Source organism: Podarcis filfolensis (genome assembly GCF_964270895.1).
Source record: "Podarcis filfolensis genome assembly, chromosome: 5".
Lineage (NCBI taxonomy): Eukaryota > Metazoa > Chordata > Lepidosauria > Squamata > Lacertidae > Podarcis > Podarcis filfolensis.
The window spans coordinates 10,611,193-10,629,747 of NC_139608.1; the positions used below are offsets into that span (position 1 = coordinate 10,611,193).

Sequence of the window (18,555 nt, forward strand, 5' to 3'; positions counted from 1 at the left end):
AGTAGCTTCAAGTTAAGTATTTTCGGGTTGCGCTCCGTGGCGACCCGGAAGTAACGGAAGTGTGTTACTTCTGGGTTTCGCCGCATGCGCAGATGCTCAAAATGACATCATGTGGAAGCAGCGAATCGCAACCGTTCGCTTCAGGATGCAAACGGGGCTCCAGAACAGATCCCGTCTTCATCCAGAGGTACCACTGTACCATCCATTCTCCCCTCATTTAATGAGTTGTGTGAATGTAAAACAGAATTTCTCTGAAACAAACACAAAGGGACTCTAAGACAAACTAGAGGAATTTATTAAGGCCAACGTAACAAGGAAGACTAGTCTGAAAGTAGACACATTTCTCAGAAAGGCAGGATATTACATCCACAGTTTATAGCTTCGTTTCCAGTGGGGGGAACGGGAATTTTGCAGAAAATATATATCTATACAAAAATTATAAAAAGAGTTTGTATAAGAGTTATTGCATTTACAAAGGATGCGGGCATCCATCTGCTGTGACAGAATGATGTTGGCCTTTTAAAATACCTATGGTTTGTTAAAAATGGGAGATTGCAGAATGCACAAAAAAGTATACATTTCCTACAAAAGAGACACAAAACTTTTGATTCCTGAGTATGCTAAAGCTATCCAATATTAGAAGCGCTGGGGAAGGCAGCTGTCTTTTATTTTATAATAAAAAAACAGGTTTTTATGGGCATTTTCTTTCTACACATTGCTTCCCTCCTTCTTCATATTCTTGCTTGGAGATCCACATCTGCTGGAAGGTCCCCTGCAAGAGACAAAACCAAAGATGGTAGCCTTTTCTTCGAAAGGATAGTGCAGAGTATGAAACGGAAACCAGAATGACAGGAAGCTGAAAAGAGCTATTGTTCTCATGTTGGGCTTGTGGAATTCCTAGGTGTCCAACTGGCCAGCTGGAGTCCCACAATATCCACAGGGAACCACATTGGTTGTCACTGCTCTAAAAGTGGCAAGCAAGGAGAAACAAGGCAGTTCAGGTCTGATCTTGTTCCTCAAGAAGGCGTTTTGAAATAATAATTGTGCCTATAGTAGTTTCCAATGGGGAAATTGCTTTACCGTTCCTATACACACACACACACACACACACACACACACACACACGGTCCATCAGATTTCTCCCCATTAGCAAACTCTCCCCACTGGTGTTAAGTCTCACCCAAATCTTCTTGGGTAACATTTTTAGGCAGCGCTGCTTCCCCACCAATCAAGCCTTATCGATCTACTAACCAAAGAAGCCAAAATGGAGCCACCAATCCAGGAACTAAACCTTCGCTCTACTGTTGTATTGTTCGCTATCAACTTCAGTCGCATGCTCTGAAATCAAAAGAGAATAAAGTATTTATTGTTATTTTAAATTGGCCCAGATCCAAAGGGCTATCTGAGGAGAATGCCCAAGCTACAGGCTTGTATATGCCTAGAAGCATTATCTTTCTCTTTGAACTGGTTGCAGTTCATCGGTCTCGTGTTTGGCAGGAGGACTGTTCCAATAGCCAAATACCTGCACACATTTAAGAAGTACAAGGAAAGTGTTCGCTGTTTGGTAGCCACTCACCGGAGGTGTTTTCTGAGACAGTTCTCTATTTAGTCTGTCTGTAAAGCTCTGTAGTAGGGTGTTCCCTCCTGCTACAATCACACTCCCATAGAGACCCTGGAGAACAAAGGCAGAACTCATTATAATGGTATTTTTTTCCTCTGTTGCCCTTCACAACACAGATACATAAATTGAAAGAAACAAGTCACAACTTCACTCTGCTGATAAAACAGTATAAGAAAAAATAACTAGCATGCTTAAGACCTGTGAGTGATTCCAGTGCAGAAGACACAAGAAATGAACTTTCCCACTAGGTAAATTCTTCAAAGCTACATAGGAAGTCTAGATAATTCCATACTAAAACCCACAGTTTGGCAGATGGGAATAACTAATTCACCAGAAGCCTGAGAAATGAATCTAGCATGGACAACGTTAATATCTATTCATGGACTTTCTACATTTGCTCATTCTTCTGGGCAAGCTGCTGATAAGAGGTGGTGAAGATGACTGGGGAGCAAAGCAACAATACAGAATGCGGGTATGCAGGGGAATCAAGCTGTGTTGGACCATGAAGATGGCAACCCCAGCCCAGTTTAGTTTCTGCCATCTCATGGTAAACGGCACTACAGGGAATCCTAGCTTCACATTTTACATTGTGGTCTTAGGCGCTCTTACTCAAAAGTTTATCTTATCTGTTGCAATGGGAGTGAGTTGCAACATACAGGGCTGCAATCCTCAAGAGCACAGATCAGCCTGACCACCTGAGACATAGGAGGGCCACCTCCTTGCCCACGAACCTACGCACACATTTAGATCATCAGAAGCCCTGCTCCATATCCTACCAGCTGGCAGAGTTACGGCCTGGAGCAGGGCCTTTCAGTAGTGGCACCCACAGGGCAGAGTAGTCTGCCCATTAGTCATTGCCTTTAGATGTCAGGTCAGAATGGCTGGGTGGTAACTAACCATCTGCCTGGGTTTGCTGCTTCTCTTTTTGAATGTTGTCAATTGGGATTTTGTTCATTTTCAGGTCCATTTAAATGTAGTAACTGATTGCTGGCTACCTTCAGGGGCCGCATGGAAGGTAGGGTAAATCATTTCAAAACTACTAGAAACACGGACTTTGGCTCAGTGGTTAGAGCATATGTCTTGCACACAGCAGAACCTGGGTCCAAGGCCTGGTACCTCCCCTTTAAAAGGTTCCGGTTAACTTCCTGGTCAGATGATAAACAAGCTTGGGCCACCTGGACAAATAGCCTGGCATGGTATAAGGCAGATTTCTACGTTCCTAATGTATTATCAACACACACCAGCTAACATTTATGCAGTATTTTAGAGGACATGCAAAGCACTTCAACATTATCTTACATCAAGTCAGGGCACCACTGCCTTGCAGATGGGAAAGGCTGAGACTGAAAGAGCAGTATCTCCCCTACGGTGACAAAGCAAGTTTGTTGCCAAGGCAAGACATTACACCAGCTCTCCCTTGAAGAATGCAAGCAGGCTTTTAACAGCAATGTGTGGAGCAGATCACTATTCAGGGCATGGGTCAATCCTGCACTTTGAATTTTAGCTAAGGAAAGGGAATCACTCCCTGGTCTATTTTCTATTAAACCACCATGCCTAACTAATACCTACTGGCCTGATGTCTATATCACACATCCCGACACTTGTAGTGACCACATGGCTCACGCCAAGCATTGTGTTGCCAGATAAACCCTGGAGAGGGAAGAAAGAAAATGGCAAGTAAACGCTATTATAGTAGACTCAAATTGGTAACAGTGTGATAGACTATGCCCTGTGAATTTTTTTCAGCCCCACAGACAGGAGGTACATTGGTTGAGGAGGGGGCTGTAGCTCTTGAGGATCCTCGCCTGGCCATATCTTCTCAGTGTGTGAGAGTTTGCCCATTCTTTTAAAAAATAGCACAAACCCCATGAAATCTCTTGCACAAGCAGCGGGGAGAACAAACTGTGGCAAAATCAGAAAATGCTGTTGGGGAGGCCCAAATAATGTTAGTGTGTACCTTACTGCCCATTCATCGAAATTGTTATAATAAAAATAAAATATTTCTTCCTAACTTATTATCCAGTTTAGAACTGCTCCTAAACTTATTCCAAAATAAGGCAAGAGTGGATCTTTCCTTTCAACAGATAACAATGGATTTTATCAGAGGGCAAGTCATAATGGTCTTGAGTGTGGGTATTTCTGGGAAAGAGAAAATCTTCCATCAGAGCAGTACAATATATGACCCATCAAACCAACCCAGCCGACCACCCATATACTGTATTTGCAATCCCAGGCAGAAAGCAAAACCACAGAGGTTTATCAACCTCCCAACGGGCTGCAATACATGGCTGGTGAGCTGTGCTAGCTTGATGGCCGACCAGTTCTACAAAACAGTGAGGATACGGGGGAAAATATACCACTTGTAGGAGAGGATGCTTCATGGTCTGTCACTCATATAATGCAAGGATGGGGAACTGGATCCAGCTGGCAGACCAGATCCTTCCTGGCCCCATCCCACCTCCCCCAATCACCTGTTGATGACCTGGCACTATTATGGAATCAGGTGACAAGTTGAAAATGGCATCCATTTGTAAGTTGTTTCAACACAATTTCAAAGTGATGGCAGCCACGCCTTCACCTGCCTCGCACCTGAAGTCACCTGCAATTTCAGAAGCAAGGCAGATGGACGGGACTTGGAGGAAATGGCCTCATGGGTCAAATTAGGATCCCTGCCAGAAACAATGTGGCCCAGAGACCAGAAGTCCCCCACCTCTGATGTAATGCTATGAGAAATGTAATGCAAGACACATTCTGGTTCATCTGAAGCTCCAAATATCCTGCTATTTCTTATCTTCCCCAAATCATTTAAAACAGTTAAAAAGATTTCAGGACATTTAACTTTACGGACTCCTATATACTTCCATAACATTAGCTAGATGCTTGCACACAAAATGCAATCTCACATACTGTCCTACTTAGTTTTACCTTTACATTGGAAGGGTCAAACAAGCCTTCAGGAATTTTTAGCCGTTCAGCACCAAAGTCACAGTTGTAACCATTGGGGAATTCGTAATGTACCGTGGGCATCTGTGCAGCCACCCTAAAGGGCAGAAACAACTCGTTTTTAGAAGGTATTCAACCGTTGCCAGGTTTTCCTTTCCCAGTTCTCATGCACAACACAGCAAATTGCATTTCCTACCAAATTTTTCTTGCAACAATCCCAGGAAACAGGGAACTGATAAAAGCCACCCAGAGATCTTTGTGGCATGGAAGGGATTAGAGCACGGGTGTCAAACACAAGGCCCGCGGGCTGAATCCGCCCGCCAGACCTCGTCATGTGGCCCATGTAGCCGCCGCCGGCCGCCAGCCTTCACCTTTTATTCTCGCTTTTTTTTTTTTTTGACACAAGAAAGCCGCCTCTTCAGCGCATGCGCGGCAGCCTACAAGCCAGAGAACGTCTGCCCTCTAGCCGCGCCGCGGCCCCCGATGAATTTGAGTTTGACACCCCTGGATTAGAGCAATGTACCCCTCCCATATCCAAACAATTCCCTTCCCCTGTCCCAAGATTTCCATGTTGCCCTTGTTTTTCTTTTTCTTCCTTGCTCTACAAGTTCTTTTCACAGTCTCATCCTTTCACCACTAAGAGACTCTGCCCAACAGTTTCACTAGCTATTAAAACTGGAACGCTGGGAAGGAGGGGTTGGCCTGGCTGGCTAGCTTGCACCCCTTACACCTCTTTAGCAACAAAACATCCAAAATCTAAACCACTGGTATATCACATGTAGACTCTTTATTTACTGTGCTTGCAATTGTTTAAGATAAAATCTATTTTGGAAAGAGAAGAAATGAACACTGAACCACTGACATATTACAAGTGAACTCTTTATTTATGGTGCTTGTAATTGTTTAAGATAAAAACCTATTTGGGAAATAAACCACTTTTGCCATTTTTATGGATGTTTATTGTTGGGTTTCCCACAAGCATCCGGTGGGCCACTATGAGAACAGGGTGCTTGACTAGATCATTAGCCTGATCCGACAGGTTATTCTTACATTATGTTTGTTTATGACATTTATATACCACCTTTTCTTCCAAGGATCTCAAGGTGGTGTACATGGTTCTCCTCCCCATTTCATCTGCACAACAACCCTTTGCAGTAGATTTGGCTGAGAGGCAGCAACTAGCTCAAGGTCACCCAGAGTGTTTCATGGCTGAGTGAGGATTCAGACCCTGGTCTCTCAGGTTCTAGTCCAACATTCTAAGGGGACACTGGCAGAGCTGTCAATGCGAACAATGTCCCCCATTCTTGATGCCAAGTTTGAACAGCTCTGCATGAGGTTGAAAAAGTGCTTCTGTCTTTTTAAGAAAATGCTTGCTTGCTGGTTGTCTTTAAGCAGCTTTTACCTGCCCTAAATTGTTGTTATCCTCAGCTATGGTTAGTGAAAACAAGTCAGCTTCATAAACCATGGGTGGCACTCAACTAAGTTTCACTCACGAGTAGACCTACTGAAATTCATGAACCTGACTTAGCCATGACTACTAATTTCAATGCGTCTACTCTGAGAAAAACTAAGTTGAGTATCACCCTATGGTTTGAAGTTGGTTTGTTTTCATAGCCAGAGTTAAGATTAACCATAGTTTGTCCAGTGTTGACAACATGTCAAGTTGCGGTTAATCAAAGACAGAACCAAAAGCTTCCAAATTCTTCCTTACACCCTGCTGGGGTGGCTTGTAGGAAAAAGTGCAAGCCCAGTGAGAGGAGAGGCTCATTCTTGTAACGCTAAACAATAATTTAGTATGATGTTCACAGGCTCAGGTTGGAAATCACCCAGTTACTTAAGTTAGCCATTGTAAAGTGGAAAATAATTTTAAAAGAACATACTGCTCATCATAAGTTGAATCAGACACTTGGAGGACAGAAGCCTGGAAGTCCTGAATCACACACTGTGGAGGAGAAAGTATTGAAAAGAAACAAGTATGAGGTTTCATGTTCCAAACAACAGAAGACCAAAGAAAGGAGGAACTGTGGACCATACAAGGGAATCCTAGGCAGACAAAAACATTGACATATATCTGTAATATCTCAACGAGTCGGAGTAGATGACCCATGGAGAGTGGAGAGTCCCCAGAACAATCTGTGAAGCGGCAGACCTGGTTCAGAGTTACAGGAGGACAAATCTTAGCAGGGAAATGTCTGCATTAGCTACAAATAAAATGCCATAGAGGTTTCTCTTCCTGCCCCAACAACAGTACTTCCATCTTCAAAATTAAGGCTATTCTTAGCAGAACCTGTAAGGTATACTAAAGCAGACCTAAGAAATGAAGGCTACCCGCCCCTGGGATAAACCTTCTCAGTAATCAAGCTGCGATATCCTGCAATTCTCAAGTTTCCATGTTGCTATACGTGGGAACTCCAGGATGACAGACATTTTTAATTTAGAACAATAATGACCTAGAACAAGAGATTCCATCACACCATCATACATAGGCTTTATTATGTTACTGCTTTCATCTTTTCTCTCCCAGTGACCCACATACTACATACAGTTCCAGTTGCCTGACCTCAAAAAATATATTGTTGGGTTGGAAAAGGTTCAGAAAAGGACAACCCAAATGATCAAGAGGGTGGAGCAACTCCTCAGAGAGGAAAGGTTACAATATTTCGGACTTTTTAGTTTAGAGAAAAGATGAGTGTCAACATAATAGAAGTTTATAAAATTATGGCATGGGGAAGTGGCTAGAGAAAAGTTCTTTCTCCCTCTCTTGTAACACTAAAACTTGGGAACATCCTATGAAGCTGAATTTTGGAAGATAAAATTCAGAACAGATAAAAGAAAGTACTTCTTCATGCGGAATTCATTCCCACCGGAGGCAGTGAAGATCACCAACATGGATTGCTTTAAAAGTAGACAGGTTCATGGAGGATAAAGCCATCAGTGGCTACTAGTCATGATGGCTATGCTCTGTCTACATGGTATGCTTCTGAAAACCAATTGCTGGAAACCGCCAGAGGAAAGAGTGCTCTTGTGCTTGGGTTTCCCACAGGCATCTGGTCGGCCACTGCAAGAACAGGCTCTCAGGTTTTTCTGCCATTCCCCATATTTTTTTTAAGCACTGTTCCTGATTATGCAAACCTAACACATTCACGAGTGCTAGTTATATCTGAGTTTATTTAGGGCAGGGTAGGGACCCTATGCTCCCCTACCCACCCGGCCCCAAGATGTTGTTTGACAACTCACATCATCGCCAACCACTGGTCAGCTGGCTGCAGCTGATGAAAGGTAGAAGTCTTGAGAAGACCTGGAGGGCCACAGATCCCTCATCCCAAGTTACCTCTAGCAGAGGAATCCTATCTAGCGCAAGGCATACTTCCAAAATTATTTTCTTTGTAAACCTGGAAGAACATACTCACATTGCACATGTAATTGTGCCACGTTCTTGTGACTTGCGGCAATTTCTCTTTTCTCTTCCAGTTTGCTGGAGAACCCTCACGAACGGCTTCCTGCAACAGCAAATCAGGGTCAGTTCAAAGTGTCCACATTCCAATACGTTATTTAACAAAGGCCAAGAATACAGGGCCTGTATTCCAACTTCTTTGTTGTCTTTCCACAAATCCACAGGATGAGCCTTGGTTTCATGAGCTTTTTCAACCAGTCAATAAGGGAGCTGTCCCTCCAATTCTCACCTTCCCGTGTTGGCAAGCACTAATCAGCCCTGTCCTTAGGTGCTACATGACATTTACTTCCAACACCCTTCCGCCCTCCTGATTAGAGAAATTTCCCTTCTCCTGTCCATCTTTCCTTCCTTCCCTCTATGTTACTCTAGGGTATTAAAAGGGGGTACAATTTGTTGTGAAAGTTGTTTAAGCACAGTGTCTGGTTGAACCTTTGTTCTGTTGATTCTCTCTAAGTTGTCTCATCTTGAGTATCTAGAGAACCCTTGTTGATTTCATTTCCAATGGGACCCACAAAACTTTCTTCAGTTTCACCATACAAGTTTCTAAATCGGATTCAGGCTTTTGGCTTCCTACTGATTACGCAAGGGATATTATTCTGTGTGCCAGATTGTTTGGTTTTATGCTACAGGCCTTGATCTGAGAAAGACAAGGGGGAACTGTCTGGAGCTCACTCAGCTGGCAGTACCTCTCCTTGCAACTTTTGGTGACAGTTGTAAAGCAGAAAGGAGTGCGGTTCAGCAGCCTGTCTTGCAGGTTTGTTGGGTGATTCCTTCACAGCTGCCTTACCAAAAGTCAAACCGATTGTTCACCTAGAACCATCAGAACCAAGTGGTGGACATTGTTGGCTATTTGCAGTTTAGAAGCGCTGCAGAGAGCTTGCTGGGGAGACCATGCATTAAAAAGGGACTCAAAAATAACTTAAACAAGGTTTTAATAACAAAAACAAAAACTCCTTATACACTAAATACATCAATAACAAACCAGACCCAACCACCAACCCATCCCCCAGGGTAATGGGAGAGCTAGGTGCTGCTCTTTATATACAGTACCCAATTGCTCATTCCAGCCCTAAAATCTAAGGGGTGGCTCACATGCACTTGAGCATTCCTCACTGAACATTTCTCAGCCAAATGATCTGAAGGCGCTGTATAAATGAGAGATGAACACGCGTGCAAACTGTTTGTTTTTGGGGGCCCTACAAGGCAGAGGTTCAAGAGGTGCTCCCAAGTTCAAAACACTTGAGAAATACTGCCTGGACTGGAGGAGAGGCTCACAAAAGCAGCCAACATACACACAAAGCAAACAACCCCTTTCATTCTTTCCAGTATAATCTATTACCTTTGATGCGATCATATATGGAGGAATTATCTCCACGTTCATTTCCTGAAACAGTTCTCTGCACTGCATCGTAATGAAATCCCCAGCCAGAGGTGATTTCACAATGCCTGCAAATGCAGAACACAAGTGGGACACCTAGAAAAGGTTTCAATCTTCCAATATCACATTTTGTATGCAGGAAGTCACCCCCACCCCAAATAAACAGAGCTATTTCCTTAGTAGCAGGCCAACTGGCTTCTGCATTCTCAGGGACCTCTGTTCTCCAGTCCAATAGCAGACTGGAAGAGCATTCTGCTACACAAACCGCCCCCTTCAAGAGCAACCAGGCTGCAGAATAAAGATGGTAAGCGACTTCACAGAGCAGATGCACTCGGACTCAGGCAAGGGGTAACATACAAAATGCAAACGAAAGATGTTACATTAAAGTGTAAGGTATCTGTTTTGTAAAGTTTGAATACATTGGTCTTACGACAATAACAGGGGGGGGGGTTTGGTGGTGGTGGTGTTTTTTTTAAAAAGAGTGGACTGAGGCCTCTAGTCCGGCACTCTTTCTTTAGCAGAGGCTCTTAGATGCCCCTGCACAAGCACACAAACAAAACATGAAAAAGATGACCCTTTTCTGGCCTTGTTCTTTAGCGTCTGGTACTCAAGAGTATACCTACAAAGGTTGAATTTTGGCTTATTTTGATGCCTTAAAAATAAGCTCATGAAGGATCGATCGATCTAAGCCGGCAACCCATCACCACATCTGTAGGGGAGGGGGGGAATTCCTCAAATGATTTAATCCTGTTTTGGGCAAAGGAATCCTCTCGTCTGTTTGTCCTGAACCTCACTTATTAACGGGGCAGCCAAGATTTCTACCAACTCCTCTGGAAGAATGCTTACCTTGCTGGAGCACGTATCCATCATGCACTGGGATGGCAGTGGTGTGGGTTGCTCCGCTATCCAGGATCAAGCCTGTGGATCTGCCATTAGCAAAGCTAGTTGGAAGGGTTAAGGAAGACAATGGGATTTGGGCACAACATAAACACAAATGGCACTGCAGTTCATTTTGCTCTTGGACCTGATAGGGCACATCCTTTCTTGTCAAAATTACATGCAGCTTTTGGGGAAGGCAGCTAAGAAAAATATATACTTACACTATGGTTACAATTCTATCCATACTTGCTGGGGTGTAAGCTCTACCGAACTCAGTGGGGGGACCTGCTTCTAAATAAATATGCATAGGATTGAGCTGCATTATTGCTTGAAACTCAAACACCAATCTCCAGTTCCTGAAAGGATTATATCATTTAATTCTTACACCATCTGAATGGGCAATTTATTCCTCCTGTTGAGTTTTATTCATTCATACATACATACATACACACATAATAATAATAATCATCATAATAATAATCATAATTTATTTGTACCCCGCCCATCTGGCTGGGTTTCCCCAGACACTCTGGGCGGCTTCCACAGAGACCAAAAATACACCAAAATGTCACACATTAAAAACTTCCCTGAACAGGGCTGCCTTAAGATGTCTTCTGAATGTCAGGTAGTTGTTTATCGCTTTGACAACTGATACGATGATACCATAGTTTACACCCTACCATACCATACCCTGCCATTCAAGAAAGCTTTCTCCAGGCGGAAAAAAGCTTTAAAAGCATGCATATTATAGGAACCTTTTCACTGAGAAGCAGGGTAAAAACAATTTCAATAAGCAATACTACACAGCTTAGTATATACAAAGTTAATTCAGATCTTAGGTTCTTTTATTTCTGTCTGGAGAATGAATTTGGCAAGGTTGAAATCCAATGGGGTTGCTCAGCTGATTGTATGTCTTTCAAGAGCAGAACAGAGAGGGGTCTTTTAATATCCCCCCTTCTGCCAATATACTCCAGAGGATTGAGGTAATCACTGGAAATTGCTTCCCTTCCAGCTGACAGAAGCCCTAATATCAGCCGAGAGATAACTTTGGTTACAACCCAATAAATATAACCAACCCATCTTTGAGACTAGCACAGTGACAACACCTTGGTTTAAATGTTAAAAACAGTACCATATTTTTCCATGTATAAGACACCCCCGTGTATAAGATGCCCCCTATTTTGGGGAACTCCGATTTAATAAAATGGGGGAGGATGGCCCCCATGTATAAGACGCCCCAAATTTTGGACATTATTTTTTTGGGGGGGGAGCAAGTCTTATACACAGAAAATTACGGTATGTTTGCTTTTTTCTATAAAAGTGCAAAAAGCTCTGTAACGATGTCCACTTATTCATTAACATGTTTGGGATACGCTGTGAGAACTGCAGTTTTGCACAAGAAGAAAGCAGGAATATTGTAATGTTCAAACATCAGCTCCGTCAATTTCTCACGCTTGGCTCTGGTGTTCCACTACAAGAGTGCAAAGATAAAAAACAAATTCACCTATAACTTGAGCAGAAATATGTCACACTCAGAACAGGTTGTTTAAATGTTCACAGTGCAATAATATGCCAGGCAAGAAAGTGAGTTACTTCTCTATTTACAAATCAGTGGGCTGGTTCATGCAGATGTATCACTTGAGCCTAACGCAGACAAAATATCAGCTTCCTGCAAACTATGGCTTGAAACTGGAAGCTGATGCTATCTGTGCATTTTCTCTCAAGTGACTTCCTTCCCAGAGTAGACCATGTCTCAAATTATATGTGCATCAATATAGCATTTGAGCCATAAATCACAAGCTAAAACTATAGTTTACAGTGGCTTTTCAAACCATAGTTAAAAGGGAAGAAACAGGCTAAGAGTAAGAAGGCAACAGGAAGAAATCACTAGAGAGAGGAAGGGCTTATCTACACTGAGTTTACTTTGTGCTCGCAGCTGTCTGTGTCCGCATTTAATTTGAATAATCCACATGACATAACCCTTAAATAACCCCTGCCTTGATGTTTTCCCCCTGCACATTCAGGTTTACAGGGATAATCCAAAAAGTTGTGAGAAATCAGGCTCCAAACCTCTCCACTTGGGGATGCGGACTACTTGCTTTGGTGTTTGGGGTTGGTAGATAGATCATCCCTTTCTGCTATTCCCCTTTCCATGCCTACAACTTCCTCAGTGCTGACATTTCTTTTCTGGCAGTGCTCATAACCATTTCTAGCATGTCCACACGGGCAATCTAGTCACAAATATTACAGTTCATCTTGATAGGTTCTTTTACCAAGTCCTGGTTTCTGAGTTATTTGCTCTTCCTCCTTCCACCCCCAAGTTTGCAAGCTTCACAAGAGTCAAACTGCCTCCTATGCTTCAAAATTTGATGGGCTATTTCAAGGAAAGAAACTGGGTTTTTACTCACTGGCGCTTCAGACATTAGAACGGGATGCAAAGCAGCTTCAGATTTAATGTGCATCTTGTAGGTGTGATCCAAAATGGCTTGGAAGCTGTCCCAGTCCTCAACTGTAACAACATAAAAATAAATTAAACTTGCTGCTTTTGCTGGAGGAGCTGCTCTAGTTTAGGCATGTATGCAACGTGAAGCACATTATCAGTGCAAGGCTGAGCATGTGGACAGTATAGAAGTCAGGAAGGAGGATGAGGGATCCTAGTCACGCTTCCATCCTTGCACCAGTGAAATCCTGTATCTAAAGAATCAAAGTATACAGCATTCAAGCCAATCTCACAGCCCTAAGAGATTAAAGGATTCCAACTATACTTCACTGTAAGAACTGGTGCAGGAATAACCCTATGAAGGCAAGTGTACAATCAGATTATTTAAAAACGTACAAGACAATCTCCTTGCTAATTGACAACAGTTCACTTTCAAAGTGATACTGGTCCTCTGCAGACACAAAGCTTAGTGATGGTTTGTATTCCTTACAGGGAATCAAAGCTTGGTTTAGTGTTATGTGCAAACCAGACAGTTGGCTGGAAATTAGGATGTGAAACTAGTATGAAGAGGGTTTGCAAACAATGTTTGCATTATACATGATTAAGCAATACATCCGCATTTCAAAAAAAAACACGCCATGGGTCAAGGAAGGTTCTCCAACTCTCCAGATGGTCTACCTTCAGTGTCCCACTGGTGCCTTTTTGAGCATGGTTATTTGGAGAATGTCCTAGTCAAGCACACTTGGCTACTGTCTTTCCAAATAAGTAGAATATTTGAAGAAAAGGGAGAATAGATAAACCTTGACAGGACAGGGGCATGTTTTTCAAAACACACTGCCATTTAAGCAGTTATATTCTTCCCATAACCAGCTTTACAAACTAAACAGGAAAACCTATTTCAAAACAGGTCAGCATAAGCTAAAGGGAATATCCACAGCTTTTGAGTAGATCTAGAAAACTTTAAACACTTGGCCCAAAAACCACCAGAATAAACTTCTTTTCAACTCCAGATCAAACATTCTCACAAAGCAGGACAATGCCATTTTGTGAGTAAAAAAGTTAATGCTTTGTGATGTGTCTGAAATCAATACTAAAGATTTAAGAAAAAAGGAAAGGAAAATGCAAAGCACCATACTCATTCCATTTTTCAAAGGTAAAATGGCTTCCATGTTCTCCCTTGGAACTCGCAATGCATTAGTGTCTATGTAGTATGTTGGGCCTCCTTGTTTGCTTTTGTCACCATCAATTTCCATCATGGAGCTCCCATCATCCCGGTCCAGTACCACGCCAATGGCAGTGGGAAAATCAACCTACAATGGGAGATTTGGAAACAAAATGCTCAAAGTTAAATAAGATTGTCTGTTTGCATCAAGCCTAACTAATGGGGAAGAGCATGTTAGGCATGTCATGCCTCTATTCTGTATGGAGAGTGAAAAGATTAGCTAAACACCGAGGGGAAAATGAAAATATAGCTACACTCTCTGATACATCAGGCTTTCCATAATCTGGCTCATTTATATAATGTGCACATTATTTAAACACTTTTCAAGAAAGATTTCACACTACACGTGGAGTGGGGGGAAATCTCTGGAACTGCATTTATTGTTGAACTGCTTATAAGGCTCTGTCTTGCACTTGCCCAAATCCCAGAATATTTTACTACAAGAGTTAGCAAATCTAGTTGAGAAGGTGACATGGCCAAAACATGTCACTGAGATTCACAGCCAAGCAGAGATTTAAACATGGGACTCCCACATTTATCCATCCCTCTGGCCCGGGCCATTTCACCATAACATTCCCCTCAAACCAGGACAACCTCTTATTTAAAAAAAACTCTGACCTTTGTCAATATATTCCCCTAAACATATGGCCAAAACATTAAGTAATCCACGGAAGAATATCTAGGGAGCCACGTCAAATGAAGACTACTCATTCAAAGAAGAGGAAAAGACAAAACTACTTAGGTGAAAATTGCAGGGCAGGTAAAAGAAAGATGATAGGTAGTAAGTGTGTTAGGGGAGAGAAATGTTGATATTTTCACCCCCTCCCATTGCGAGAATCTCCTGATATGATGTTTTCAGAAAGGAGGGGCGGAAACTGCTCTTCGCTTCTTCCGCTCCTGCCTGACTCTGTGGGGAGTCTGTGTGTTATCTATGTAGAGATTAGATGGCTGAGTGAGAGCTGTAACACTCATGCAAGCCAGTAGCTCTTTAGTTTTTTAGTTTGCAGTAGCTATTAGAAATAAAAGAAGTTATGCTTCACAGCTTTCTTCTGTGTTTACACTCTGCTGAGTTTGGTGCTCACAATGGACAGTTGTGGGTCCAGGGCACTTAGACCTGCTTTCCAGGAGTGGAAGGTCTTTGGAAGTGCTCCAGTTCGCCTAGCCCAGTCAGGGCAGAACCAGTTGCTGAGCCCAGTCGTTGGCATCGGCTCAAAGGTGTACTGACAAGAAATGGCTCAGTGTTTTGCAGAAACATGATACCAAGAAATTGCAAATGCTACTATTTAAAATGCAGAAGGGAACGAAACAGCTACTGATGATAACCTCTCCTGAGCAGAGGTTCCAGCAGACGAATTTTTGTGTACATTTGTACATGATCTTCATAGACCAGATTTTATTGGACTATCATTCATTGCTCAAGGGATTTCAAGTCCCTTGCTATAGCATACAGAGTTATCCCACAATATATCCAAGTATTTCAGGAGTTCTTTGCACAGGAAACCCAAATTCTATTGATCAATCTAACGTCTCACTTCTGCTCTCACCTTTGGGCAGTCCTCCCCAGCATAGCCAGCTCTGACTGTATAGGAGCCGATGTCGAACACCAGAGCGCCAACTTCATCTGCAAACACAAATTCACAATTTGTGTCAATTTAAAAACAAACCCTTATCAGACATGGGTTTATTGGTAAAAGGCTAAATCTAAAGACATCGAAAGAGAAGAACAACAGTGGGGCACCTAGAAAAGGTTTCAATCTTCCAATATCACATTGGGACTGCAGGTTGCTTCCAAAAATCTACGCACAGAATTAATCTGCAAAGTGTGCCATAGGCTATTGCAGATTAAGACCACCTTTAAGCTTTTAAATGCACACAGTGCTCTTTCTACAGATCCCTTTGTGATAAATATATCCTTCTAACATGGCGACACCTATTACCTATGAGATGGCCTGCAACCATATGTGCCACTCGACTACTGAGGTCGGTGGAATTGGCACTTTTATAGGTGCCACATAGTATCCGCACGGCATCTGTAAGAACTTGGGTCGTTTAGTTTGGTGGCACAAACACTTTGGAACTCCCTGCTTATTGATGTCAGGCAGACACCATCACTGCATTTTTCTTGGCGTTTGCTGAAAACATTCTTATTTAGACGCACCTACACAAGTGTCCAGAAAATCTGTATGAGTTTTAATTCATTTTTGTCTATTCTACTGTGGCTTTTTACTTTCTGTTATACTAGATTCAAGTAGGTAGCCGTATTGGTCTGCCGTAGTCAAAATAAATTAAAACAATTCTTTCAAAAGATAGTTAAAGACTCTTCTTAAAAACCTAAAAACACCCTTAAAAGAAGTCTTCAAAAAAGTTGTATCATCTAAGAAAGTCTTTAAAATAATCCTTCCAAAAGAATTTTAAAATTATAATGTAGCACCTTAGAGACCAACTGAGTATTTTTGAGTACAAGCTTTCGTGTGCATGCACACTTCTTCAGATACACTGAAACAGGAGTCATGTTTTAATGATTTTAAAAGGTTGTGGGTGAGCTGAGTTTAATTGGACTCTGGCTGAGAGAACCTGGAAGCTGCAAAGGAGGGGTACGCCAGAAGGAAAATGAATTGACACTGATTTATATATAACTCTGTATTAAATGCAACGTCCTTATATGCAACTCTGTATTTTTGTTTAAGCTGTCTGCTGTTGCCACAACTTATAATATAGCGAGTGGTAGAAAAATTAAATAATCAAGTGGTTTCTTGGTTAAGTGACCATTTTATTGTTTTTCTCTTTTTTGGTAAACCGCTTTGAGGGTGTGGGTTGTTGTTTTTTGAACCAATTTCATGAACTGAATATTACCACAGGAATCCCTTTTTTAATATGAAGGCAGACCTGCCAAAAGCTTTTCTCCTTCAGGCAAACTCACCCAGATTCATAATGGTTATCTAAGCCCGTTTCTTTTAAAAAAAAAAAACCGTTCACATATTTCCTACATTCAGATTTAAAATAACAATAATAATAATAATAATAATAATAATAATAATAACGTTCGGTTTTTTAAAAAGTTTTTAAACTTGGTAAAGTAAATAAATATAGAGGAAAGCTTTCAAGGTGCGGGGAGAAGCTGCCCAGGACGAAATTCTCCCTCCCGTCGCCCCGTCTTAAAGGCACAGGCGCCTTTTCAGGCTCTGCCGGACCAGCGGCGGCGGCAGCCTCCCCCTCCCCTCGGGGAAGAGAGCGAGCCGGTGGAACGCGCAGCCCTAACGGTCCGAGGGGGGGAGGGGGAGAGAGAGAGAAAGAGTAGCAGCCCCTCCCCCTCCGAGGAGAACTTACCACCTCCGTACACGCCGCCGCTCATGTCCGCTCCGGACTTCACCGCTCGGCCGGCGGCGACACACACACACACCACACAAAAATCACCTCAGGCCGCCCCCGACTCTCTCAGACACAAGCTCCGCCCGCTCGACCTACCTTGCTTACAGCCGCCCTCCTGCTAAAGCCAGCCAATAGGAGAGCGAGGCTCTTTCCTCAGCCGGCCTATCGCGGCACAGAAAGCGCCGACGAGCCAATCGCCGGCGCTCGCCTTCCTTGGGCGGGACCGCCGCTGCCTTTCTTCCCCTTGGCTTCCGTCCAGGCGGTTGTAAGGTCGCGCTGGGAGGCTCGGAGTGTGGCTGCGGGGAAAGAAACCACGCTCGGTTGCAGATTTTCAAAGAGGGGCGGGGCGGAAGGCGGAGCTGGGAGGTGGGTAGGAGCTGGTCACGTGATTTGCAGCAGCCGGCTTCTTTGATTGGCAGCAGCCAGGTTGCTTTAAGCCGGCAGCAAGACCCAATATGTTCAATGGGGCTTTACTCCTAGGTAACTATGGAGGATTACAGACTTTGCAGTGCAAGCCTATGCAAGTCGGAGGGTCTTTTTCGGGCCACTTGATGATTTTTCTGCCCGTTGCAGCAATTGCAAATGTGCTCCATGACTTGCTGGAAATTCTATCATGTATTATGGATTGTATTTTATTGTTGTCTATTAATTTAATATCCATGCCGCCCTTCATCCGAGAACTACAGAGCTGTTTAGTTATAAAAACACAAAATACGTAACATAACAACAGACAACACAATCACACTGCCACAAACAGACACACCACCCAGTTTAAAAGGCCATAGATTGCTTAGTTAGCCAAAGGCTTGGAAGAAGAGGAATATTTTTGTGTTTATTTTTACAAGAAGGAATAAAGGAAGCAATTAAAAACCAATGTGAATATTTAATGCAGTGGATGTGCCCACCTTCCCAAATTCAATCACAAATCCACAGCTGGTACTGTTTTTATTATTATTTATCACTAGCTTTATTAACGGCCTTCTAAAGAACTGCCTCAAGGCGGCTTACACTAAAAAAAGTAAATGGAAAGCACCTAAAAAAAGCGCCTTAAACAAGTCAAAGCGGCAGACTCCTGGTTAAAATAAAGGAGGCGGCAGTTCCACTCTCCATCCAGCAGGGGCCGCTGCCATTCCCTCCCTCGTTCCATCTTCAAATTACCTATCTCAACGTCACTTTCCAGAAAGGAAGAAAGGAACTCGCTCGCCAAGCGGAAATGACGTAAGGCTGCATCCGCTTCCTGGTTTGCCCA

At 42.9% G+C, this 18,555-nt stretch overlaps 1 protein-coding gene across 2 annotated transcripts; it reads right to left on the minus strand.

Moving 5' to 3' along the window:
• Window positions 1–272: 272 nt before the first annotated feature.
• On the minus strand, window positions 273–17,421 carry ACTL6A (actin like 6A). 2 transcript variants are annotated; one of them, XM_083613447.1, is made up of 14 exons: window positions 17,265–17,421; window positions 15,482–15,558; window positions 13,851–14,025; window positions 12,684–12,784; window positions 11,649–11,746; window positions 10,243–10,337; window positions 9,358–9,464; window positions 7,975–8,064; window positions 6,445–6,506; window positions 4,547–4,661; window positions 3,191–3,271; window positions 1,577–1,672; window positions 1,252–1,338; window positions 273–772 (listed from the first exon to the last, which is right to left on the minus strand). In XM_083613447.1, exons 1-14 carry the CDS (start codon window positions 17,287–17,289, stop codon window positions 692–694), a joined length of 1,290 nt encoding a protein of 429 aa, XP_083469573.1. In that variant the 5' UTR covers window positions 17,290–17,421; the 3' UTR covers window positions 273–691. The 2 variants fall into 2 exon arrangements, with proteins under 2 accessions (XP_083469573.1, XP_083469574.1); XM_083613448.1 differs by lacking the exon at window positions 17,265–17,421 and adding an exon at window positions 16,858–17,095.
• Between the last annotated feature and the right edge of the window lie 1,134 nt (window positions 17,422–18,555).

What these genes read in the sequence shown, in the direction of transcription:
- ACTL6A (XM_083613447.1), bottom strand. Translation starts at nt 17,289, where the DNA reads ATGAGCGGCGGCGTGTACGGAGGTG. An exon ending in CGGCGGCGTGTACGGAGGTG is followed by an intron (nt 15,559 to 17,264) that starts GTAAGTTCTCCT and finishes TTGTGTTTGCAG; the next exon opens with ATGAAGTTGGCGCTCTGGTG. An exon ending in GATTCAACTTATGATGAGCA is followed by an intron (nt 4,662 to 6,444) that starts GTATGTTCTTTT and finishes TCTGCCCTTTAG; the next exon opens with GGTGGCTGCACAGATGCCCA.